This window comes from Sminthopsis crassicaudata, chromosome 1 (genome assembly GCF_048593235.1).
Source record: "Sminthopsis crassicaudata isolate SCR6 chromosome 1, ASM4859323v1, whole genome shotgun sequence".
Lineage (NCBI taxonomy): Eukaryota > Metazoa > Chordata > Mammalia > Dasyuromorphia > Dasyuridae > Sminthopsis > Sminthopsis crassicaudata.
Window position 1 is genome coordinate 278,259,180 of NC_133617.1, and position 25,022 is coordinate 278,284,201.

General features: G+C 38.9%; 1 protein-coding gene across 1 annotated transcript; it reads right to left on the reverse strand.

Moving 5' to 3' along the window:
- Nucleotides 1-4,316: 4,316 nt before the first annotated feature.
- PRDM14 (PR/SET domain 14) lies at nt 4,317-17,853 on the reverse strand. Its single transcript, XM_074279566.1, has 7 exons — nt 17,091-17,853; nt 15,009-15,062; nt 14,711-14,868; nt 12,280-12,550; nt 9,397-9,599; nt 7,295-7,396; nt 4,317-4,814 (listed from the first exon to the last, which is right to left on the reverse strand). The coding sequence occupies exons 1-7, from the start codon at nt 17,851-17,853 to the stop codon at nt 4,584-4,586; spliced, it is 1,782 nt and encodes a 593-aa protein (XP_074135667.1). The 3' UTR covers nt 4,317-4,583.
- Nucleotides 17,854-25,022: the final 7,169 nt, after the last annotated feature.

A 25,022-nucleotide genomic window follows, 5' to 3' on the forward strand; every position in this document is an offset into this window, starting at 1 on the left:
GCTGGGTTTAAAAGCAACTTTAAAAACCAGAAATCCATAATAAAAACGTACTGTGTATAGTTTTCAAATATGAATGTAAGCAATGCTGGTAATATATTCAATCTAAATATTAAACTACCATAATCAACATGTATTAGTGAATGTAGCTGAGCAGTAAGATTGTGCAGTAGATATAGCACCAGACCTGGAGTCAGGAAGACTCACCTTCCAGAATTAATATCCAGCCTCTGACACTTTTTAGTGGTGTGACTTTGGACACAGGATTAACCCTTTTTGTCTCAATTTCTTCATCTGATAAAGGAGCTGGAGAAGATAATGGCAAATTACTCTAGTCTCTGCCAAAAAAACCTCAAATGAGTCAAACATTACTGAAAATTGAATAATATTAAAAATGAACTTAAACCAAAAGCACTTCTAAAACCACAGGGTACAATCTCATTAGGGCAAATTATAGTGGCTGACTGGGGGAAGGAGAAAGGAACAGGAACGGGAACAATACAGAAATTTCAAGAATTTGGCTGCAATAAGAGATTTCCTCTGGAACTAGCATTTATACAATAGAGCAGGAACTGTCCCTAAGGACTAAGATATAATGTCTCAGTCGTAAGAGAAAGGTAGAAAGGAATGTTCTCAAAGGTGTTATCAATAGCAAGATTTGTCAGAGGAATGACCAGGTTACTATACTTGAGAACAAAGAAAATTCAGAATTGTTTAATTCTGTGTTTCCATTGCTCTTCCTTCTCTCAGTCTTTTTAATTTCCATGGCAAATTTTCTCCTTGGGCAAAGGTTCAAGAGTGGAATAAGAGAAGTCATCAATGGGAGAACATGTTTGAAAATCACACAGAAGGCAACTAATTATATAGAATGCAACTAATCACAGAGACAAGGTAGTGACAAAAGAAAGGAGGGGGGAATAACAATCAATACAAAAATAAATGAAGTAAACCACAAACCTAAGAGTCATAACTTTAAATGTGAAAGGATTCAACAATTCAATAAAATGAGGTAAAATGGATTAGTGAAAAATGAAGTTAACAGCAATCTTGCTGTAGTCAAGAAACAAATACATCTTAAAAATAGGCAGATAAATAATGAAATGAAAAGTGGTAACAAAATGAAACTATAGGAGCAGCTCGTTGGTGAAGTGGATAGAACAGCAGCCTGACCTCAGTCACTTAACACTTTCTAGCTGTGTGACCCTGGATAAGTTGCTTAACTCCAATTGCCTCAGGATAAAAAAAAAAGGCATCTATGCACAAGGTTTGGATAGACTGAACTGTACAAAGAGGTGATACAAACATAAATTAAATCATAAAATCTCTTTCCCAAATATAAATGTTAAAGACTTTTCTAGAGAGTTCTTTCCAATATAGTAAAGACCTGAAATTGCCTTAATGTTTGCACTTGGTAAATAGTGCCCTCCTAACTGGATAGGAAAGACATGAGATAACATTTGTAAAATGTAGTTGAAGTATATTTATATGTGATATGACAACTATTGTTAATACTTGCTAATTATGCTTTTCTGAGAATTAAGGATATTTTTTGTTGTAGAATTTCCAAGCTGAAAGATGCCTCAAGGATCATCTTATTCAATACAAGAATCCTCACTGTCACATCCCAGAAAATAAATGGTCATACATAGTGACAGGAAATTCATTACTTGATGAAACAGCCCATTTCACTTTCTAGAAAGTTCTCAAGATTTTCCTTATAGTGATCATTTTACATGGCAACAATATTATACTATGATCAATTCTGATGGACATTACTCTTCCTAACAATGAGATGATTGAGGCCAGTTCCAATGATCTTGTGAAAAGAGACATCTACACTCAGAGAGAAGATTTTGGGAATTGAGTGTGGATCATAAGAACATTTTCACTCTATTGTTTGCTTGCATTTTGCTCTTATTTTCTTTCCTTTTTGATTTGTTCTTGTGCAGTAAGATAATTGTACAAATGATTACATATATTGGATTTAACACATTTTAACATGTATAACATATTGGATAACTTACCATTTAGGGGAAGGGATGGGGGAAATTTGGAACACAAAGCTATGTAAGGATTAATGTTTAAAAATTATCCATGCATATGTTTTGAAAATAAAGAACTTGAATATTTTTTTTAAAAAGGGTTTTCCTCATAATGATTTGAAGTCTCTTTCCTTATAGCTTCTATGTATTGTTCTCCTGGGACACAAACCAAAATGTTCTTCATATATTTGAATAAAGCAATCACACCAACCAAGAAATTCTTTAGGTTAAGTATCACCAGGTTTTTTCAACCAATCTCTTTATGGCATTATTATTTTAAATAATTCCCTCTTCTTCATATCTGAATTTCTTTCCCAAAAGATAACTTGAGAAACTGTACACAATATTATAGATGTAATCCAATCAAGTTAGAGAATAGTTGGAGAAATTACATGTTTCTAGTTTTTCCAAACCTCTGAAAATGAGTAGAAGACTGATATCTAATGAGTTATTAGTGTAAGGTATGACCTAGCTCACAAAGAGATCAGAGTCAGAATGCTAGCCTCCAAAATAATGATTCTTTTGAGCTACAGAAAACTACTAAGTTTGGGAAAAAAATTAGCATCTATTTTGGTGGAAGAAGGATTATGAATCCTCAAAAGTGAAATGTATATTTGCTCTTATGAATAGTTTTACAATTCTTAAAGCCCTATAGAAATAATGAACTATATTAAATATATACATGCACATACTGTAATATGTACATATATGTATCTATTATTTAACCCCCAATACATGTCTTTCATAAACGAGCCCATACATTTCCACTTCTTAAGATTTGGAACCCCATTTCAGTTGGGGAATGGGCTGAATGAGTTATAGTATATGAATGCAATATATTATTGTTCTATAAGAAATGATCAGCAGAATGATTTCAGAAAGGCCCAGAGACACTTACATGAAATGATGCTTAAGTGAAGTGAGAACCAGAACAATATACACAGCAAGATAAGATTATGTGAATCAAATGTGATAGACTTGGCTCTTTTCAACAATGAGGTGGTTCAGGGCACTTGAAAGTCTTGTGATGGAGCCATTCGCCTCCAGAGAGTACTCAATGTGGATCACAACTTGGTATTTTCACCTTTTTTATTTCTCATTTCTCTTTTGGTCCCTTTTTTTTTGTATCTAGCATGATAAATGTAGAAATACTTCTTTAAAAAATTTAGAATTTCAAAGACTAAGATAAGAGCAATCCCTCTCAACTTTGTGTTGGCTACAAATTTGAAATCTGTGTCATCTATAACCTTCACCCAAGTCACAGATAAAAATATAGAAAACTTAAAAACACCAACTGGTATTTTAAAATACTTTGCAATCATGCTTTCCTTTTGGAGGGATGCAGACCTCTAATTTTACTGGTAGCAAATACCCAGTAAAAACCATTCCTCTACTAAAGTAGATTGGCCATTTTTTCTTCAGTTTAATATGGTATAAAGTATTTGGTTTAGGTCCCCCAAAAGCTAAGTAATTTGTCCAAGGCCAGCACTACTCCAAGTTCACTTCCCATTCTTTTTGTTTCAAAGTGTTTTCTTTCAATTGTAAATTCATTTTCTCCAGAATTCTTTGCACTAGTATGAATCAGAAGCCATGTACTATAGGAAATAGTTATTTGTCTATTCATCAGGAATGAATTCCTTTAAAAAATACACATATATTGTATTTAAGATATACTTTAACATGTTTAACATGTATGAGGCTGCCTGCTATCCAGGGGAGGGGGTGGAGGGAAAGGAAGGGCAAAGTTGGAACAGAAGTGAGTGCAAGGGTCAATGTTGAAAAAATTACCTAGGCATATGTTCTGTCAATAAAAAGCTATAATAATAATAAAAAAATCCTAGTACTAGGAAAAAATATATAGTTTAGAAAGAAGCTTAAGTATAATCTTTATTATGTCAATGAACAATTTTTTTCCTCAAATGATTGGGACCTGTGTGGTATAGGTAACTTTTTTTTCAAAAGTGATTTGATTTGATTCTCTTAATCCAAAATAAATTAGAAGTAACCTTCTCACACTTGCAAAATCACCCAAGCACAATCACCTATGACTACTAAAATGAATCCAAATAAGAATGGGGCCTTAAGCTTGCTCTGGAATGACATATATGGAACAAAACTAGTTGTACTAGTTGTTAATTCCTTATTTTAGATCTATCCTAAGTGGATTTGCAGATTCTGAGAAGTTTAAAGTTCCTTCTAATAAGAACAGGAAAACATAACAGCCAGGGACAATTTCAAGTCCTAGGTCCAAAGACAAATCTTTTAGAAAAGGCCTCCTTAATTTGCTAATTACAACATAAACAACATCTTCAAAAGATGCTTCAGCACCTATAGTGCCTTTGTTATTTACAATATAAATAGTTCCCAATGCCTCTGCTAAGCAAATAAGGCATGTAGGTCCATGCTAAAAATAAGCATCCCAACATCCACTGCATTTCTAGATCTGCATTATACACCACACAATCATGGAAGAAAATGTGGGAAAAGATATAGAAGAAAAACTCAGTTCATGGGTTAGAACAGGTTGGTGCTCTTCTCCAGGGGCTAAAGGACACCATGGAACTTCATATGGCAGTGGAATTTCTCCTGCTCCATGAAAGTTTTCCCACAGATTCCACAGGTGCAGCCCCCTCCTTCCTTGTTGTGAGAGCGCCGGACATGGCTGTCGTGGGCAGCATGGGAAGCAAAAGCTTTGCCACAGTACTTGCATTTGAAGGGTTTCTCTCCAGAATGCTGCCGGATATGAGTTCGGAGAATGCTGGAAGCAGTGAAGGCCTAAGTGCCAGGGAAGAGAGGAAAATTGGACAAATTAAATTTCTGATGGGAGAGGTGGACAAACAAGAAGACTTAAAACACTTCCACTGTATGGTCACAAATGGGTAAGAAAAGCTCCCTCACAGGGTTAAATGTATCAAAACAATACATGAAAAACATTAACACTTTGTAAACCTTAAAGGACAACATAAAAGTGAAGCATTCTTATTACTATTATCATTACTGAAAGGCATCCCATGAACTTCAAAATGAACCATTACCTTTATTAATGAATATTAGTACTGTGGTTAAAATTGCTGAACCTGAAATCTCAGGAAGATCTGAGTTTAAATATCACCTCAGACAAGTACTTATTATCTGTTTGACCCTGGGTAAATCATTTTAACTTAATTATCTGCCTCAGTTCAATCAACTGCAAAAATGGAGATAACAATATCTATTGTCCCAGGGTTGTTATGAGGATCAAATGAGATAGTGTTAGCACAGTGCCAGATACCTAGTAGATACTTTATATGTTTCTTTCCTTTCCTCCCACCTTTGTTTATAATGATAGCTTTGAGTTTAGACAGCATTTTTAAAAGTTTGCAAAATACTTTATATACAATGTCACGAACAGTGGCACTATGAGTTGTGTGCTATTATCTCTCCTTCCCCCCTTTTGCAGATGAATAAAGTGGAATTGAAAAAATTCTAAGCGACTTGCCCAAGATCAAGCAGCTAGCAAACAATTGGGGCAGTATTTGAACCCAGGTCGTTTTGATCCCAAAGCCAACACCCTCACCCACTATCCAATATCATCTCCTTCATAATAACAACAGCTAACATTGCTATAGAGCTGTGAGGCTCACAAAGAACTTTACAATAATGTTGTTTAACCCTAAGAATAAATAAAATGAAGTAAAATCCAAGGCTTAGACTATTTAAAGATAAAAATAGTCATGATGTGGAATTAAGGGAATCTACCTGTTGGTAATAGATTTGAAAATTCAAGAGCAGAGGGAACCAAATCATTTGACTTAGACTGAGGCACAGATATTTTGGTACAGAGCAAATTTATGAATCTTCAGATCCTTTTTTATTTTATTTATTTATGAACCTTCAGACTTAGGATAGAATTATGGCACTATGCATACATAGAGAGACAGGCTTGGAATTGTCTCTGTGATATATGCAAATGTGTGTGTGTGTGTGTGTGTGTGTGTGTGTGTATGAGAGAATCTATTTAATTCTTTGAACTTCTCAGTGCTCCAGGTTAATTCTTTTTTTTTTTTTTGCAGGTTAATTCTTTAAACTGACTGTATGTTGAAATCTGAAGGACTTATAGTAATAATAAATCCTCTCCATCTCCAAAGAAAGAACTGATGGACTATGAATGTAGATCAAAGCACACTTTTTCTTTGTTTTATTTTTTTTGGGGGGAGGGGTCTATTTTCTTTCATAACATGACTAACATGGAGATATTTTACATGACTGCACATGGTGTACCACATATCAAATTGCTTCTCAATGAGGGGGGGAGAGAGAAGAAAATTTGGAGCTCAAAAATTGGGAAAAAAAAATTTTTTTACATATAATTGGGAAAAAATGAAATATTTTTTAAAAGACTATATATTGAATATATTGGATTATTTGCTCTCTAGGAGGAGAAAAATTTGGAGCACAAGGTTTTCATAAGGGAGAATGATGAAAAAAAAGTTATTTAAAAAAAGAGTATGCTGATATTGAACTCCTGAAAAGTGAAGTAAACAGAACCAGGATAACATTGTACACAGAAATAGCAATACTGTAACTATGATTAAATGGGGAAGACTTTGCTGCTCTGAATAATACAATGATCCAAGACAATTCCAAAAGACTCATGACGAAAAAAGCTATTCACCTCCAGAGAGAATTGTTGAACTCATTTTCTTCACTTTCTTTTTTGGAAGACAACGTGGCCAACATAGAAATATAGAAACATGTTTTGTTTTGCATGATTTCAAGTGTAAAATGAGTATCATCCTGCTTGTCTTTTCAATGGGTTGGGGAAGAGCAAGAGGGAGGGTAAGAACTTAGAATTCAAAATTTAAACATAAATGCTTAAAAATAAATATTAATAAATAAATGAATGAATGATTAAGAAGGAATTCACCAGCATTGATAAAAAAACCATTCCTTTTATTCTTAAAGGTCTTGGTGAATGCCATTATTCTTATATGACTATATCCTAAATGCCCTAGATCAACATTTAACTTCTGAAAATCCAATTTAAATATAGCAACTTGCCACATCAGTATTTTTGCTGATTCCATATTTTTCCAGACATTTTCTAAATATATGAATAAACAAAACTTTGAATTAGTAGGCTGAGGAGAATTAATGATTTTAGTAATTAAACTTTCAAATTAGTCTTTAGGGGATTCTTTCAATTTCTTGGATAACAGCCATCTCCACGAGCTGAGAAGTTTAGGTGGTACAGAGTGTGAGAAGTTTCCATTTACCTTGTTACAGTAGACACACTTGTAAGGCCTCTCTCCAGAGTGGACCCTCATGTGCTTATTGAGACTAGAGGACTGCGAGAAGCTCTTTCCACACATGGAACACTGTGGACAAGAGGGTCATATACACATGCCATTAACACACATTGCCAATCCCCAAAAAGTATATTTCAAAATAAGGTCCAGGTGTGAAGAAAGCTGCTTGTTAAAGAGATGAAGTAAAGCTGATAATTATGAACTCCATTCCAGTGTTTGTCTCCAGAATATTTGTAGTCCAACCCATAGCTACAAACCTTTCACATTCTTAACCTTCTCTAGACTCCGTGCCCAATGTTAGGAGGATCAATATAAAAGTTGGATTTATAGCCTCAGCATAAATTCATTGTAGTTTAAGAACGACTATCTAATTGAGAGTAGATTAATGAGTTCTGAATTGTACCTGCTGTCACTACTTGTAATTCACAAGGTTTTTCAAGGGAAAATAATAAAAGCTATATCAAGCTAGGTGATTACTTAGATCTGGAATCTCATTATTGACTTTGATACTTCCTCCACTGACCACAAATTTTCTTGGCCCATCTATCTTGCAGAACCCTTCAATCAATCAAGTAATTATCTATTTATTAAGCACTTACTATGTGACAGACAATGGTGATATAAAGGAAAAATTAGATTCTACTGGAAGTGAAAGAATTATCATTTTCATCTGACTCTCACCAAGAGAGAGTCAGATATCTTAATACAAAACTGGACACTTTAGGTAAACTACTTACTACTGTCCCTCTCTATTCCTTTCATTTTTCTTCTTTCCTTTTCCTCTCTCCACCCCACATTATGCATGACGATATATATTTTAACAGAGAATAGCAATGAAAACCTGAGTTTCTAACCTTGGCAATGACTCTAATCTTGGTTATGGTTCAAGTACCCTGCTAGAAGCTAGCAAAAGATATTTCTTCTCTCATGGAGCACACAACCTAATGAGGGTAGGTGGATTTCAGGCAAGTAAACAAATAATTTGTAAGCCAGAATGCAAAAAAATTATAGGATCCAAGTGTAATGAGAAATTGGAAAGGAAAAACTTTCGGTTTGAGGGAGGGGCAGGGAGTGGGAAAGGTTTTATAAAGGAAGCACACCTGATCTGTAAAATTAGGGGGGCCAGATAGTTTTCTAAAATCTCCTAGTTCTGGAGTTTTAAAATGATTTGTGATTAAAATTTGATCCTTTTACCTCAGCTGTTCCGGAGTTTAAAGACCTTCAAGGATTAATCTCATCAAATGTTTAAGCCCAATTACTGTTAGTCCTTCATTTTCAAAAAGGACCTATTATGTAGTAGGTAATGTCTTGACTTGCACATGACTTGGATTTAACTAGGCAGTGCTGCATAAAATCATCAGCTTCACTCTCTCTCTCTTTTCCAGAGTCTAGTGACAAGAAAACTATTGATGGTTCCAAATGCAGTAAATGACCTTGTTATCTTTTATTCTGACCAAGTTCTAAGCATTCCACAGCACTCAAGTCAGCCCCTTTCCTGGCTGTTGGAACAAATGGTTCTTATCCACCTATTCCAACAGGGAAAGTCTTCATATGTTTAGGGTAAGCATCCCCCTTAAGCACTGATATGTTTGAGGCCTGGAGGTTACTCTCAATCTGGTTTTGGCTAGCTGCTTAGGTTGGGTGACAGATGAACACCAATGATAAATAAGCAGCCCTGAAAAAGGTTTGGCAAGCCCTCAGACCAGAGATGCTGGTTCTTCCAGAACTCCTCAAACGCTCTCATTGAAGGGTCATAAAAGAGAAAGAGGTCCCAAAGGAGCTAGAGTAGGACTCTAACCTCCTTGGGGGCAGGGATACTTTTTGCCTTTTTTTTGTAATCCCAGCACTTAGGGTGGGGTTTGATTCAGTCAAAATGTAACTAAACCTCAGGAGGATAAAGGAGAGCTAAGGTTTAAAGAGGACAGAATGATGGGAAGGAACAAGGTAAAGATGAATAGGGGCAAGAATATAAAGAAAGAATAAAATAGCAAAAGAAAAGTGGCTAGGAAAGGAAGTGAATATTAATGGAGAAGAGATACCCCAGCTGCCAACAGTAGGCCATCTCTTACCTTATGAGGTCTGTGCTTCTCATGGACATGTAGAATGTGGATCCGGAGCCGGTCCCTCTTCTCAAAGGATCTACTGCATAGGTTACAGGGGAATTTACGGTCCCCTTGGTCCACACATCTGGTATACTTGAGATGCTTATCTCTGTAATATTTGTAGGCAAACACTTTGCCACATCTTTCACATTTGTGACTTTCTCCAGACTCTGTCCAATAAAAACAAAAAAGCCCAAGGAAATCAGAGGCTGAAGAGGTTTCTACACTCTCTTTTCTTTTTTTTAATCTGTCCTAAGACTAAGGACATTTGTCATAAAATCTCTAAAGGACATTAAGTTTCATACCTCCTGATGGTTCTCAAATACATTGAGGAAAGCTTCCTAATTAGTTACTTTTATAATATTCTTTTTTCAACTAACTAGGCTTGCAAGATATCCCAACAGCCAACCCCACCAGTGGCTGGTCCTAATATCTCAGAAAGAACCCTAAAATTGTAATCCATTACCTGGGGAAAGGGAAGATTTCAGCCGGGGTCTACAACTTATTAGCTATAATTATACTCAGTATGTATCTCAGGCATTGTAGAAAGTTTTTCTTTTTCTTCTGACTCTAGGGCTCGTGCTCTATTCACTGCACCATCTAGCTATCCTGATATTTTTATTTCTAAAGCAGTAAATAGTTAGACATAGCCCACATAAACAAAAGCTTTTTGTGGTTCTTAATTATTTAAGAGAGTACAGGAGAGTAAGGAGAGACTGAAAAGTTTGAGAACTACTGTACTATAATGGTAAAAAATATGCCATGCTTATTAGCCCATATATGTCAGGGGCAGGATTTGCACTCGAGATTTCCTTATTTCAGGGTCACTACACTATATGCTTCCTCCTATTCTTAAAATCCTATTTAAAAAAAAAAAAAAGTAGTTTCTAAAACTCTAGTTCCTAATTTTTGGCCATCTACCTGGAAAAATTGTTTCCTGTGGCAATCTAGGATCACTTGGTCATTTATCTATTTTCCCAAGCTATATTTTTCTCCCATTTAGTCAACTTTATTTTACAGGCTATCAACTCAACCACACAGGAGCAGGTCAGAACCACAGACCTCATTTTTCATAGAGGAGGAGCAATCCAAAGTCTAAGAGCAAGCGGTGGCAGTCAAAGGGTCAAGAATGAGGACACCTAATAGGGCACCATCCTTAAACTGGTAGAGTTCTAAAGGATAATCTTATTTTAGCTTTTAAACAAATCAGTGGGACCTTCCAGCTAGCTCATAGAAAGTAAGGGATTATGTTCCCATGTTCTTGAAAGTTATGTGATAACTTTATTGTATATGTAAAAGCAATACTAAGTTGTAAATAATAGATGTGCAGTTTCATGTGCAATCTTTTTTTCTTTTTCCTTTTCTACTACGTTATGGAAATGGCTTGTTTTATTTTGTAAGTTCAGAATAAAATACAGAAAAAGAAAGTGGAAAGGAATAGGAGTGGAAGTGGGGGAAAAAAACCCATGCATGCATCTGGGATATTCAGGAATCTCAATTGAAAGCCTTCTCTAGAGCTTAAGGGAAGTTCATTATGATTTGACAACAGAACCCTGGCATATTTAACAGGTGGCTAAGGAAATAACCAAGCTACTTGACAAATGACAAGAGAAGAGACCCAAAAAATTTATGTTTAGCTTTTTTTCATCAGAGTGAGAGTCTATCACTTTCAATGAGGTGGCACTATTCACTGGGTTCCTGCTGGGAGCATTTTGCTCAGAGCTGGAATTTGCACTGATGAAGAAAAAGCCTTCCTGCTCCCTGGGGCAATGGGAAAGGCAACTTGACAGGGAGGGGTCAAGCAATCTTTTCAGACTAAACTGCCAAATTACAATAAAATTTTAGGTCAACAAAGAAAAAGAAAAACAAAACTTATTGAACAGTGTGCAAATGGACAAAAGAAAAAATATCAATGACATTAATATTCAGTAATTGTACAAATGAAACTTAGAGCTCATTGAAAAATTGTTATATGGGCTAATTGGAAATTTTTGCATGATTTCACACATATACTTGATGTATTGCTTGCCTTGTCAGTGGGTCATAGTGGGAGGTGGTTGGGAGGAAGGAAAATTATTTGGAACTCAATTTTTAAAAAAATATTCAAAAAACCTTTTTGTTTAAATTTCTGTTGTTAAAAAATTGCCATATAAATTCGTGTCGCCTCTCTTTGTAGAATGTAAGCTTCCTGCTAGTAAGAATTGTTTCATTCTTTGTATTTATAGGCATAGTGCCTGACATAATATATGCCTCATAAAAGCTGATTGATTGAAGATTAGAAATTGATGGGGCCGCTACTGAATCATGTCTCTGGAATTTTACATTCTAGCCTCTTATCTGGCCAGCTCTTTTCCTAACCACCGTAGGTGCTCCTCCCTCTCAAATGCTCTATTTGCAAAGATTAGCAAGGAACTCCATCTAGTCACTCAACTCAGGCCAATTTCAATTACATTAACTGTATCTCATCTTCATTCTCCTAAACAAAACCAGAAACACTAGTCTCAGGTCCCACCTTCTTTACCTCTGCATGTGTAACTTATTGGGGGAGGCTGGAAAGGGAAGCTTAGGTGGAAGAGGAAAGCCATTAACTACCAATACACCTTCCTCTCCACAGGATGTTTATGCTTATTTAAATGAAGGTTAGAAAAACTCTTCAATAGACCTCACTTTCTGCCACTCAGTGGCATCAGACTGCCAAAAGCGTTCATGACACAAAAGGTTAAGAAGTTAAGAACTCAGAGGCTAGACAGAGAGGTCTATAGTATTTCCAAATCATGTGCTCCTAACTGCTTTATAAGGAAAATGGCAACCTGCTGGAGAATGAATGAAGGTAGGGGGGAAGGAACTTACCTTCTGGGGGCTCAAATTGTTGCTTCCCTTTGTCCATAATTTTCAAATTCACTGGGATACCCAGGAACTGTTGATAACAGTCTCCATACCACACCAGCAGCTCTTGATTGGGGAGGATTTCTTTGCAACTCTCATAAAATATTTGGCCTTGACACTGGACTGCTGATAGGTTCTGCTCCTCTGGAAAACGGGCACAGTTGACTAAAGACATCCAGTTCCCACTGGCTCCTTTTCCATCTATGAAGTGACTTAAATGGCCATCTTCAAAGATCTAAATCAGACAAGGGAGTCAGTGAAAAAGCAGGGGAAAAGAAATGAATGAGAACTCTATGGGGGAAAGTAATATTCCCAATCTGTTTGTATGATTATTTCCAAATGAGGGTTTTGGATTAAATCTTCCAGATTATCCCTAGAATCCTATGATTCTTCTCTTTCCCAGCCCCATTAGTACAGTGACATTTAAATACAGATTTTCCCATTCAAAGCAAACCTTAAGGCACTGTGCTAGGAGATGAAGAGTTAATCAGCAAGCATTTATTAAAATTTTAGTGTGCATGTAAAATGTATGGGATTGCCTGTCATGGGGGGAGGGAAGGTAATTTGGAAAAATGAATACAAGGGATAATATTATTAAAAATATATATATATATATAATAAAAAATTAAAAAAAAATTTTTAGTGTGCCCTAGCCACTAAGTGCTAGAAGCACATAAGAAAGGCAAAAATACTACTTGTCCTCCAAGAGCTTGATATACTATTCATAGTGATGACCCCAAATATTCATCAGAATCTAGTTATTTCTAGAAACACAATTCATGGAAGCTCTGTAAGAAGCTTAATTGTACTGATGAAGAAACTAAACTTCAGAAAAATATTAAGTGAAAGAGACTAGATTCAACCTCAGATCCAGAGACACTCCCCCCAAGTTCAGTATTCCTTCTATTGTGCCATACAGTGCTTCCCACACATATGCATAAAAGATCTTAGTAGAATCAAGTCATCACTTTGTCTCTTTAATAAGTTATTTTAATTTAAAACAAAAGGAATCCTGAAATCTGTTCTAGCTCTAAAATTTCTAATCCACCAGACTGTGATCCATTAAATTGTGAGTTCATTGAGGGCAGAGATATTTTTTGGTAACCCTAGTGCTTAAGCACCGTGCTAACTACACAGGACGATGCTTAGATGTTGACTGATGCTTTTGAGCTTGGTAGGACCTATCAGAGTTTGCCCTCTGAAATCTCCACTCCAATGGCCTTTGAAAACTCAGAGAGTCATCTTCTGTCACTGCTGCTGGACTTTAGAAGACTGATAAATTGGGAGCAAGTTCTTTTTTTTTTTTTTTGGTTTGTTTTAAGTTCATTGGCATTATTGCCAGTAAGGAAAATCCCTCGATGCAGGTCAGCACTCCCTCTGCAATATCTTGTACTTTTAAAAGCAATTGTAAGGATGATAAAATAAATAAAGACTTGAATCCAGGTTTTCCTGACTGCAATTTTCATTCATTAATTTAGACTGCCTCTCTGGAGGAAAGTTTAAAATATTAAAGAGGTGATGCAAGTTTATAATCCCATTACTGGGGGAAACTGAGGCTAGTAGTAGATACCTCAAGAACCAGAATGACTAAAGGCAATTGAGTATCTGCACTGAGTTCTACACTCTTAAGGTAAGTGTCTTAGTGTCAGAGGGCAAGCAAGATGTCTAAGGAAGGATAAATGGACCCAAGTCCAAAACAGTTTAAGTCAAAGTTTCCAAGCCAATCAGCAGTGGAATAAGGTCTATGAATAACCACTATACTTCCAGCCTGAATAAGATGGGGAGATAAAGGCTTGGGGAAAAAAAAAGGTGGGGGAGGTCAGAAAGAGATGATTCTTAAGATATGTATCTATTCAAATCCTTAATGCACAGACAATAATGTACTTATCTAATACAAAAATATCATGCCTTTACATAGGTCTTCCTTAATCAATTTTCAAGAAAATAGTCCATAAGATGGTGATATATTAAAAGTGCCTTGTAAACCTTAAAGCATGATTTAAATACTATTTATTGTTATTATGAATTTTTGGATTAGGAGATCTATAAATTTGACTTTTTCCTTCTCTGCATACTTTCAAAATTATATGAAGTTTGTTATTATTTGCTAATTATATTTCATATTCATAATTATCTGCCAATTCTTAGCTAAGTATTTTCCCATATACACTAATAGTAATGGGTATAGGTCTTTCCCAGAACAAAGTTTCATAAAAGGTCCAGACAGATTATTATGTATGTGCATATGTAAATCTCCCCAGAAGGCTCTCCCACTGGGTCTCTAGAAGATCCCCTCCCTGAATTTTCCCTTCATGGCCCCCAGCCCAAGACCCTCCCCCCAACAGCCCCACCCCTTCCCCAGGATAGCCACAATCAAAGGAGATGATTGATTTACCTCCCACATCAGGGAATTGTCACCGTAGGTCTTGATTTCACTTGCATTGACCACTTTACCCAGAAAGGGCCCGAATCTAACCCCCTTGGGAACAAGATTGCTGCAGAATACACCAAACTGAGGGACATCACCACACATGGTCTTCATTACACATAGACCTGAAGGAGAAACCCAAGGTGAGGAGGAATAGTTGAAAGGATAATGCAACTTTGATGGCCAAAGGGGGAAGGGAGTAGGAAAGGTTGGAAGTGCCCCTGCTTTCAGGGAAAGTTTGTCAAAGCCCCAGAGTTCTGCTTACCTTCAGGTAACTTCAGGGAGTCTTTATCCAGAGATTGAATCACTGATTCTGACCCTGCAAAACATGCATGCTTTCATAAAAGATCTGAGAGTTAGGTTAAGAGGAAGGAGACTAGGCTCTGAGGCCAATAGTTCAGGTCAGGGCTTCTATTTTGTGGTAAAGCCCCCCTTTGGCAGTCTGGCAAAGGCTCAGAATGTTTTCAAATGCATAACATACATTAAGTAACAAACTAAGTCACTTATCTTTCAGCCAAACATTCCTCCAAGACACAGAAATGCTTTTATTTTCCCCTTTGAGTGTTGGAAGGTCTAAGTAGGAATGTTTACTCTATATGACTGCTACTCAGTATCCATGTGAGTACTAACTTAAAATACTTCACAAAATCCAGGGAGCTCAATCTGTGGACATGCACACTGGCCAAATGGCAGAAGAATCCATTGCCATAGAATAATCTTCAGTAACAATAAATGCAATTAGCTTCTGCACAAGCACAATCCCCTTACCAGCATACACTCACACATCACTAAAACCTGTACAGACTCCGAAACCTATACCTAGAGGAGGTGAGGTCAAATCAGTCCCTAAATGAGAGATATTCTTCCCCTGTGGTCCACGTGCCCGTGCCTTCTCTTTTAAAAATGTTATTTAATTAAACAGTAAGAATGTAGCAAAAACAAAAGAATGCTGTATAACTACGATTCACTTAGGCAGCAGAGATTTGGAAAAATGCAGTACCTATCGATTGAAGACCTACTATGTGCCAGGACCGTGCTAAATCAGACCTAGGGATAACAAAGAAAGGCAAAAGATTCCTTGCTTTCAAGAAACTCAATCTAATGTGGGAGAAAATGTGCAAATAATTGTGAGCACACTATGTATAGGATAAGTGAGAAATAGTCTTTTTTGTTTGTTTTGTTTTTTAAGACATTAGAATTAAGGGACTACGGCTTCCTGTGGAAAGCGAAATGTTAATTAGGGCTTGAAGAGAGCCCGGGAAGACAAGACCTAGAGATCCGAGACACTATTGTGGGCATGAAGAACAGTGGATGTAAAGTCGAAAGATAAGTATCTTGAAGGAAGAGCAAGGATGCCAATGTCATTGGATATGAGAAAACATGCCGGGGGATCGGGTGACAGCGATAAAGACAAAGAGTGCTGAACGGTCTATGAAGATTGGACATATCATGTGGAGGTAGTATCAATTTATAAATGCCAGATAAATTTTTATATTTGATCCCGGAGGTGGATACGGAGCCAGATTTCGAATTTGATGCATTTATTCCCCACCCCTATCCAAACCAAAGAGGTGCCTTTTCTCATCAGCACACAGGTCTTAAACCATAATTCTTCTCGGTTCAAATTCAAACTTCGCTGTTTGGCATTTAAACAACTTTGCCCTTTCCTACCTTTCCAGGAGTGTTCCATTTGATTCACCCACATACATTGTCATTCGCTGACACTGACTTTTTTTTTTTTCTTTCAGTTATTTGAATCGCGAGCTCCCTTATCCCAAGTTTTTCATTAATTAAAAAGCCGGCCTTTTCATCTGCAGGCGGTTTGCCTCGCCTAGAAAAATGCTCTCCCCCAGCCTTCCCAGTTCAAATCCCACTTTTCTGCAGAAAGAGTTTTTCCCCCGGTGTTTCTCCCCACAGACATCACGTCTAAGTGCCTTCCCTCAGAGTTCAATTTAAACAGTTCTTTGTTTTTGATTTTCAAAAATCTATTATGGACAAAGTAATTAGCAAGTGATTTTCTCCAATTAGAATGAACTCCTCTAAAGGGTAAGGACCGAGGTTTTGAACTTTAAGTGCCCAAAGAGGCTTACTGCAGAATAAAGCGCTTAATAAATGCTGGTTGAGTAACTGACAGACCAATACCTCCAGTACTAGATTACCTAGATCGATCATGTAATTATTACTTCCTCTCCGACCCTTTTCACTTCTTCTCCATCTCGTTAAGTTTAAGAGATAAAATTTCCCCAGCACCCTCTAGATGCCTCCCATCCCTTTAGGGACTCTAGCTCCCACTGATTCTTCTTGGCCAGCCCAACTCTCAAATCCGCTCGGTCCTCTCCTCCCTTACCTGAGCTGTCCTCTGGTACCCGGAGCCCGGAGATAGCGCAGTGCAATCGAGTGGGCTGCTGCTGGGAGCGGATAGCCCCATATAAGACTAAGCGCAACTCCTCCTCCGTGAAGTGGTACTGCCGCGGAGCCTCGGACTCTGAGCTCCGGGGGCTAGGGACCGTATCTACATAGCGCCTCTTTCGGGGAGAATAGGAAAAGAATCGGCTGGACACGGGGCCAGGAAGCCACGGGGAAGAGATTTTGGGTGACGAGAGCTTAGTTGGCCAGGCGGCCGACGTCTCCGCCAGCGAAACGATGAGGCTGTTGGGACTGCTGTTCTGACAATCTTTGTTGCTGCTGCCGCCGCCGCCAACGCCACTGCAGTCCACCGGGAGCAGACCCTCCTTGGGGAAAGGCGGATGGCCTTCCTCTGGGGACATACTGCCAAAGAAGGGCAAGGATCCTGGAGGCAAGTTATAAAAAGGCTCTCTCGGCAGGGTAGCACCGTGGTTCAGGAAAGTGGGCATCCCATTGAAGCCGAAGTGGGGCAGCGCAGTGGAGTTTATCACTGGTCCTCCCAAAGTCTTGAGTTGATGGAAAAACTCCGTGGAACTGCTCAAGGGAGAGCTACCCGGAGGCGAACTTGCCAAGCTATCCCCATATAGGCTGGGGGGCAGGAGAGGAGTGTAGTAGCCAGCCACGTGGGTAGGGTTGCTCCGAAGACTTTCCTCTGAGTACACCTTTTCCGGGGGTCCCAGTTCTCCAGTCAGAGGTAGGGCCATGCTCAGGGCACAGGTGGGAGGTTTAGGAGTGGAGAGGGTTCAGTCCGCAGTCCTTGGGGACCGGGGATTCCTAGAAAATCTGCGGGAGAGTATATAGAGAAAAATCAGTCAATGGGCGATGCTTGTAGAGAGCATCCCCTTCACAGTCAGAAATAGATCTCTATAGAAGGCAGAACAGAACAAGAGACACACCTAGTTTCTTAACATCTCTTTCCCTACCTGAGTCGGCAGGGAGAACTTGGGATCTCGTTTACAACCAGCTAAATAAAAACAAAGCAGCCAAACTCAGGGCCCTTCTGATTGGGGCTTTCTTTCGGACCTCCCACCCCAAACATTGACACATCCCCTCCAGTTCCCCACAGGTCAATATCAGATTCCCTCCCCCTCCTCTGCGTCTCTCTCCCCTACGCACTCGAAACTCGTGCAAAGGTCAGTCCCGGGGCAGAACCTGGGAGCTGGAGGCGGGACAGGGCTAACGGGACCCGGGGCACCTGAAGCCCCGAGGGCAGCAGCAGGCACTAGCCGGACAGCTCTAGAACAAAGGAAACTACTTAGGGTCCGGGGTGAAAAGAAATAGAAGGTCAAGGGGCGTCCCGGCGACGAGTTAGGGGAAAATACTCAGACTGCTAAGTGTCCCGAGTCTTTCTAGCAGTTTGGGGCGGGGGGGAAAGAAAGACGGGGAAGGCGGTAATTCCTAAGTCTGCTCCCCGGACACCTGTTAAAGTGCCCACAGCGGGATTCCAGGCCTCACCCACTCCCGGGAGGAAGCGGGAGCTGGTGAAGTAGAGTTAACTGGTAGAGACAAATGTATAGATGGACAGTTCTAACTCCAATATTTCACGAGCACCTTCGGAAACTTTATTCGAAGAGCTCTGACCTTTCCCAGCATCAAATGAGATAATTTGTAAAGCGTTTAGCACAAAGTCTGGCACATAATGATTGGTAAAATGCTTATTCCCCGCCCTTTCTTTATCTCCATTTTATGCCCCATTCCAGAGGTGCCCAGGAAACTCCCTCTTACAGAGGGCAAGGTGTAAGCAGGGTGAAAAGTTTCAGGACCCATGCTAGGCAGTGGAAAGGAGTGAGGAAGTAGAAGGAAAAGAATGAACCCTTTTACCGAGAATGAACCAGCAGGGGCAAAGGAACTGTTTTCCCCTTTTCACGACACTAATTTGCCTACTTCTTCCTTGCGTTCAATTCATAAAATCCAGTCAACTTGCACTAAAAAATGGTTTTTTAATGAACACCAAACAAGTTAAGGAAGGCTGAGGCATGAAGACCCTTTTTAATGCAGTGGATCTGATCTAATGGACTGGATCAATGGACCCAGTAAAGAAAACCAAGCAGGGTCGTGACTCTGGAGTTGTCACTCTGGAGGTGCGCAGCAATGAGGGTATCTGTTTCCTCCTCCTGACCTGTTTCCAACTTCTTCACCAAAGGCTCAGAGATTAATTCTTTTCCGGCTCCCACTTCAAAACTCCTGGACCTAAATATGTTACTTCTTATTTAACTAAGGATTACACTTGCAGCAAAGAACATGCGTATTTAGTGAGAAAGCATTGAAAATCTTACATAAAATCCAGGAAATACTGCAACTCGACATTTATTGCAAGCACCTGACATGCAAGGCACTACAAGCATTTAATAAATTGTGCAGTGTACCCATACATAACACATACGATTGCATAAACCACTCCTCCCCCTCCCCCATGAAGATTTCCTCTTCTTGCCCTTCCACCTCCTCTCCTCCTTGGAAAGCAAAAAAAAAAAAAAATAAAATAAAATAAACTATTGACAAATATGTTAAATGGAGCAAAACAAATTTCCGAAATGCTCACATCCTCCCCTCCTCCCCCAAAAGTAATTTCATTCCCCTCTTTTGGAAGATAGGTAGACAGCCTCCTTTTTCTCCTGAGTTGCATGGATCACAATTTCCCCAGGCTCAATCTATACTCCAAACAAATAGGAACAACACACATAAGCCACACATCCACAAAACAATATCTTTTACACAGTTCTAAATAGCTCCTCCTCCCTCATGGGTCCAGCTCTTCTTTGGGAAGGGCTCACTCTGGACCAAGGCCTGCTCTAGGCTCCAGCTTTGCCCTGGGCTAACCCTCTTCTGCTACTCACTAAAAAAAAAACCTGTGGATTTCAGTCTGAAGCATCAGTTCTAGATGTTCTCTAGACGGTTCCCAAGGCCAAGAGGCCTCTTATGGAGAGTTATATCCGTTTGGAGAAACCGTTTTTGAAGCTACTTTTTGCTATTCTCAGACACCCCTTCCTTGTTTGCTTAACTTTAGCAGGTCCGGTGTGGAGCAGATGGTGTGAAAAAGACCAGCAGAATTGAGAGTGGGGTGATGAAAAGAGTGGAAGGAAAGGGAAGGTGTGGGGGTGGGGAACTGGACTGTTATCCACGCAAGTCCAGAAACCCATCTTCTCCCCACCCCCAGCAATAGCTATTGGCCAGAGCTCTACTCATCTTCTGAGCCACTAGGGAATAGCTCACTTAACATATTATTGCTATATTGCTACCAACTACCTGCACACCCGAGGCGAGGAGGATCTGGCCCGAGAGCCTGTTTTACCAGACCGCGCAGTGGTGTATGCATTTTTTATTTGTCTCGTCAGATATCTCTAAGTACACTGATAATAAAGAGATGAAAGTGGACATCTAGTTACAGCAAATAAAGACCAGATTATGCTTGCAGAATACATCCTACTCTAAGAATTCAATAGTAATCAAGGCTAATCAAATCGAAGATTTGGGGAATACTATCTATGATTATTTTTCTGTCTCTCTAATATCTCTCTCTCAAGCCCTCCTTTTTCCTTTCCCGGCCTCTTTCTCTCTCCTTCCTAAAAATTTATAGAGAAAATAAAGTCACTCTGCCCTCATGAGCTCACCAAGCCCAAAACCTCATTTTCCATTCTGTAAAATCAAATCATAAGCCCAAAGTGGGTCTCAGAAGTCACTGGTCTGGTCAGCAGCAGCGATCCCGGGAATACTTTAGCCGTTAGGAGAAATAAGAACTTATTATTATTATTTCACTAAGAATGTGTTATCTTTTAATGAGTAAGGGACTTCCCCCCCCCCCCCAACTCGATTGTCGACTTCTCCACAATCCCGGCAGTTTTCCTTTAGGACCTTTCCTTTCCCTTTTCCTCTTTGTGACAAACGGCAGAAAAGCCCAGCTTTGAGTTCATTTACCCAACGAAAAAGCTCAAAAGACACATCCCACAAACCCTCGGCATTCAACGAAACGGGACGGCTCCAGCTATCTGTAGTGTTTAATTCATCAGCAGAGCTCCATTCTGAAGCTTAGGATCACCACTAACCCCTAAAAAGCAAGTGTGGATTCCCCAACCGCCGGCTGGGAGCCAGAAGTAGATGGGACCATCCTGAATGGAAAAGCAGGAGGCAGGGGGTCGAATTGTTCCTGGCGGGAGGTCTAGCAAAGAAAGACAGATAGAAGGGAAGGGGAACGGAAAACGAGGAAGGAGAGAAGGAAGGGAAAGAAAAAGAAGAGAAGAAAGAAGGGATGAGAGAAAGGAGAAGGAAGAAAGGAATGAATTAGAGGAAGTGATAAGAGAAGGGAAAAGAAGTGACAAAGGAAAAGAAGTGAGGAAAAGGAAAAAAAAGGAGTAAAGAGGGGGAGGGACCCACTATGAAGAGCCAAAATCTGACTTATTTTCATTTATTTTCATTCTATAACCGATTAGCGGTGATAGATGGGCGATTCACAGTACTTTGATTCAGAAAAAACTGCGGGGATAGTTATGCGAGTTTGGTTACCGAAGATTTCCTTTAAAAAGGAGAAAGGAATAAGAATAGCTCACATTTATGTAGCAATTAACCTATTTAAAACTCCAAGCCCGGGAGGAGAGGATACTATTATCTCTATTTCACAAACTGGAAAACTAAGGCTCAGAGCAATTAAGTGACTTACCCAGAGTCGTCTAGCTAGTGTCTGAGGAGGAATTTGAATCTAGGGCTTCCTCAAGTCTTGGGTAAGGCTCTATCTTCCCGGCTCGCGCTAAGGATCCTTTGTTATTGTTCACCCCGAGGCTCCTAGAACCAATTTACCACCTGGTTGCATATTTTATATAGAGTGCCCAGGACTGCGCTTCCGTGGTCTCTCGGGGCATGATTCATTATACGGCACTAGCATAACTGTGTCCTGGAGGTTGGACTTCCATTTGGAGGGATATCCTGTCTCCAACCGGCTACCCATAGGGCTTCAGGGCTGTCCAGAATATCCCAAGTCTCGGGCTTATCATATCATGGAATGTGATCTTACAATCATATAGTTGGAAGGATCTTGCAATGTCATCTAGTCCAACCCATACCCAAAGCAGGAAAACCTTCCAGAGTAGAAGTTCTTAACCTTTTCAGTGTCATCAACCCTCGGGCAGTCTAGGGCAGCCCACGGATCAACCTTCCACTGTAGGAGAATTCTAAGCAATTTAAGTGCCCCCCCTCCCCAAGGAAATCGGCTTGCAAAAAAAAAAATAAATAAAAAATACTGAAATATAGTTATCAAAATATCCCAAACTTAAGAGCACCTGCAAGTCTATTCTCTCTGACAAATAGTTTGTTGTGAAGAATTCATTACTTCCTGAGGCTATTTATTCCTTTTTTGAGCAACATTAACGAAAAAGTCTTTTCTTCTAATGAATTGGAATTACCTACCTTGCAACTCTCAGTGGTCTGCTAGGGACAAACCATACAAGCTTCATTTTCTCATGTGTTGTCCTTTAAATATTTGGGTTTTTTTTTCTCAAAATCAGCTTGAGAACACAATTAGATCAAAATAAAGACATTTGATGAAATAACTTCATTTAAAAGGTAGCAATAGAACAGATTCCCCCTGAATTTGGGGCATACTCTCATATATACATATTGTCCATAGAAAGAAACGTAGAATGTAAAATGTATGGTATTGCCTGTCGTCGGGGGGAGGGAATAGAGGGAGGGGGGGTAATTTGGAAAAATGAATACAAGGGATAATATTATAAAATATATATATATATATATAAAATAAAAAAAAAATAAAATAAAATAAAAAAAAGAAAGAAAGAAACGTAGATACCTAACACAAAAAAAAGTATACATAGGTAGGGAATATAGGTGCTTTAGTAATTCTTATGGAAGCCTGATTAATAAGTCCTTCGAATATTTGAAAAGAACAATTATGTCTTTCCAAAAAATTGTTTTTTCTCAAGGTTAAAGCTCTCCCGTTCTTTCAACTATTCCACTTAAAACTGATTTCAAAATATTCTTTCATCATCCTATTCTTCTTTTTCTGAATTTGCCCTGGTTTATCAATATTCTTTTGAAAGTGTAACATGCAGAACTGAACACAAAACTTCAGATGAGATCTGAGCCGAGCAGAGGGTTTCCCCGGAGACAGAGGATGTGACAATCAAGAGCTGTATTATCATTCAGCACCCACTTAAATACCTCGAAGGGCTCAGGGTTAAGGAATAATTCAACTATGGACTATCCTGGCTCCTAGGGCTAGGTAAAGGAGGTGGAGAAGAGAGCTCCATCCTGGGGAGCTGAGATCCTATCTCTTTGATACATATCAAATCCTCAGCAGGATTTTCCAAGACTCTCACAACACTAGGTCTCTGAACACGGTAATACGTGCTCCTGTCTTAGAGTGGTGTTTTTTTGTTTTGTTTTGTTTTGTTTTGTTTTGTTTTAACCACTTTTTAGATGTATCAGCAAAGCTGGGGAAAGGAAACTGCTCTGACTATCCTTAACATACAACTCAAAGGAAGAGGAAGAGGTGCCAGCGTCCTCATAAACCAGCATTCCTGGATTTTTTTTTTTTTTTTTTTTTTTTTTTTTTTTTTTGCCTAAGATCAATCTGGATCCCAAAGGGAATTGGGGTAGCTCCCACTCCAGAAAGATCTCTTGCTATTCTCCTTTCCTCAAGTCTACTCTCCTGGTAGCAACTTGCTCAATATGATAGGGAAACTAGTAACCCCAAACCAACCCTTTTCCAGTTCCCCCCCAAAAAACCTCCATAACCCTTCATTCACCTTTAATTGTGATTTTTCATCATTGACATTATCCCCAAGATAGATCCTAAAGATCTCTTTGTTCCAGGTTTCAAAGCTGAAAATTTTACTTCTAAAAATCAGGTAAGGGGAAGTTGGAACCCCTTTCTACTCCTCTCATAGCACTTTCCCCAGATACCCATCCCCCATTCTTGCTGCATCCTAGAGCAGCTGCCTGCTAAAGGCAGTCCCCCAGGAGCCTGACTAAGAGAAGGATGCATAAGGGAAGGGGACTATTAACTTGCCTCTGCTGGGGGTTATGGGGGTAGGAGGTGGGGAGGGGGAATGGCTCCTGGGCCACCTCAGAGACTGTACTATTTTAAATAGCACTTACAACTGAATTCAGGTTCCTTTCCCTTCTAACTGCAGACTGTTAAGGCTAAGCTCAAAGGGGCTACAGAAACAAAAAAGATGGAAGATTAAGATGAAGTGTTGTCTAGCCACAGAAACAAAAATGCTATGAATAAAGTTGCCAATAGTCTCTCCTCCCCTCCCCTCTTAAAATCTCAAAGAGACCAGATCTGGATTTTTCTGGGATAAACTTGTTTCTCCAACTAGGAAATCTTGAATTTTCTTGTGGGTTGAATAGGATTTTTTTTTTTTTTTAAGATTTTGTATTGTTGGACAAAAAAAAATATGATTTTACTGATATTAGGAAATAATTTTTTAAGCTTACTGTGCTTTCTATCATATTTGGTTTACCTATTTGCAAATATAACTAATCAAAATAAATGGAATTGTAATGTAATAGAACTTTTTCCTTAAATTTCCATTTCAAAATCATAGAAGCCATACAAAGCTCATGGTTAGAAGCCTACATTATAGGGCAAGGATATTTTCTGAAATGTATCTGTTTCTCACTTAATTTATTTATAATATATACAATTATGGAATTATTATTTACAAGACAAAACACCTAAAACACACTTAAATTATATGACACAAAGTATTTTTCAATCTATTTTTAGGTTGACATTGTCAGCATTCTTCTCAAAAGGCCTTGAACTAGAGACAGTATGATACTATAGGTAATAGACTAGAGGAAGGAAGAAGTGGTATAAGACTATTTGTGTGAATCTGAGAAAGTCACTCCACCTCTC

Coding starts and splice junctions, on each gene's coding strand:
- PRDM14 (XM_074279566.1), bottom strand. CDS start 17,853: ATGGCCCTACCTCTGACTGGAGAACTGGGACCCCCGGAAAAGGTGTAC. Junction 12,551..14,710: donor ACAATTCCCTGATGTGGGAG/GTAAATCAATCA, acceptor TGTCTGATTTAG/ATCTTTGAAGATGGCCATTT. Junction 4,815..7,294: donor AGTGTGTCTACTGTAACAAG/GTAAATGGAAAC, acceptor CCTGGCACTTAG/GCCTTCACTGCTTCCAGCAT.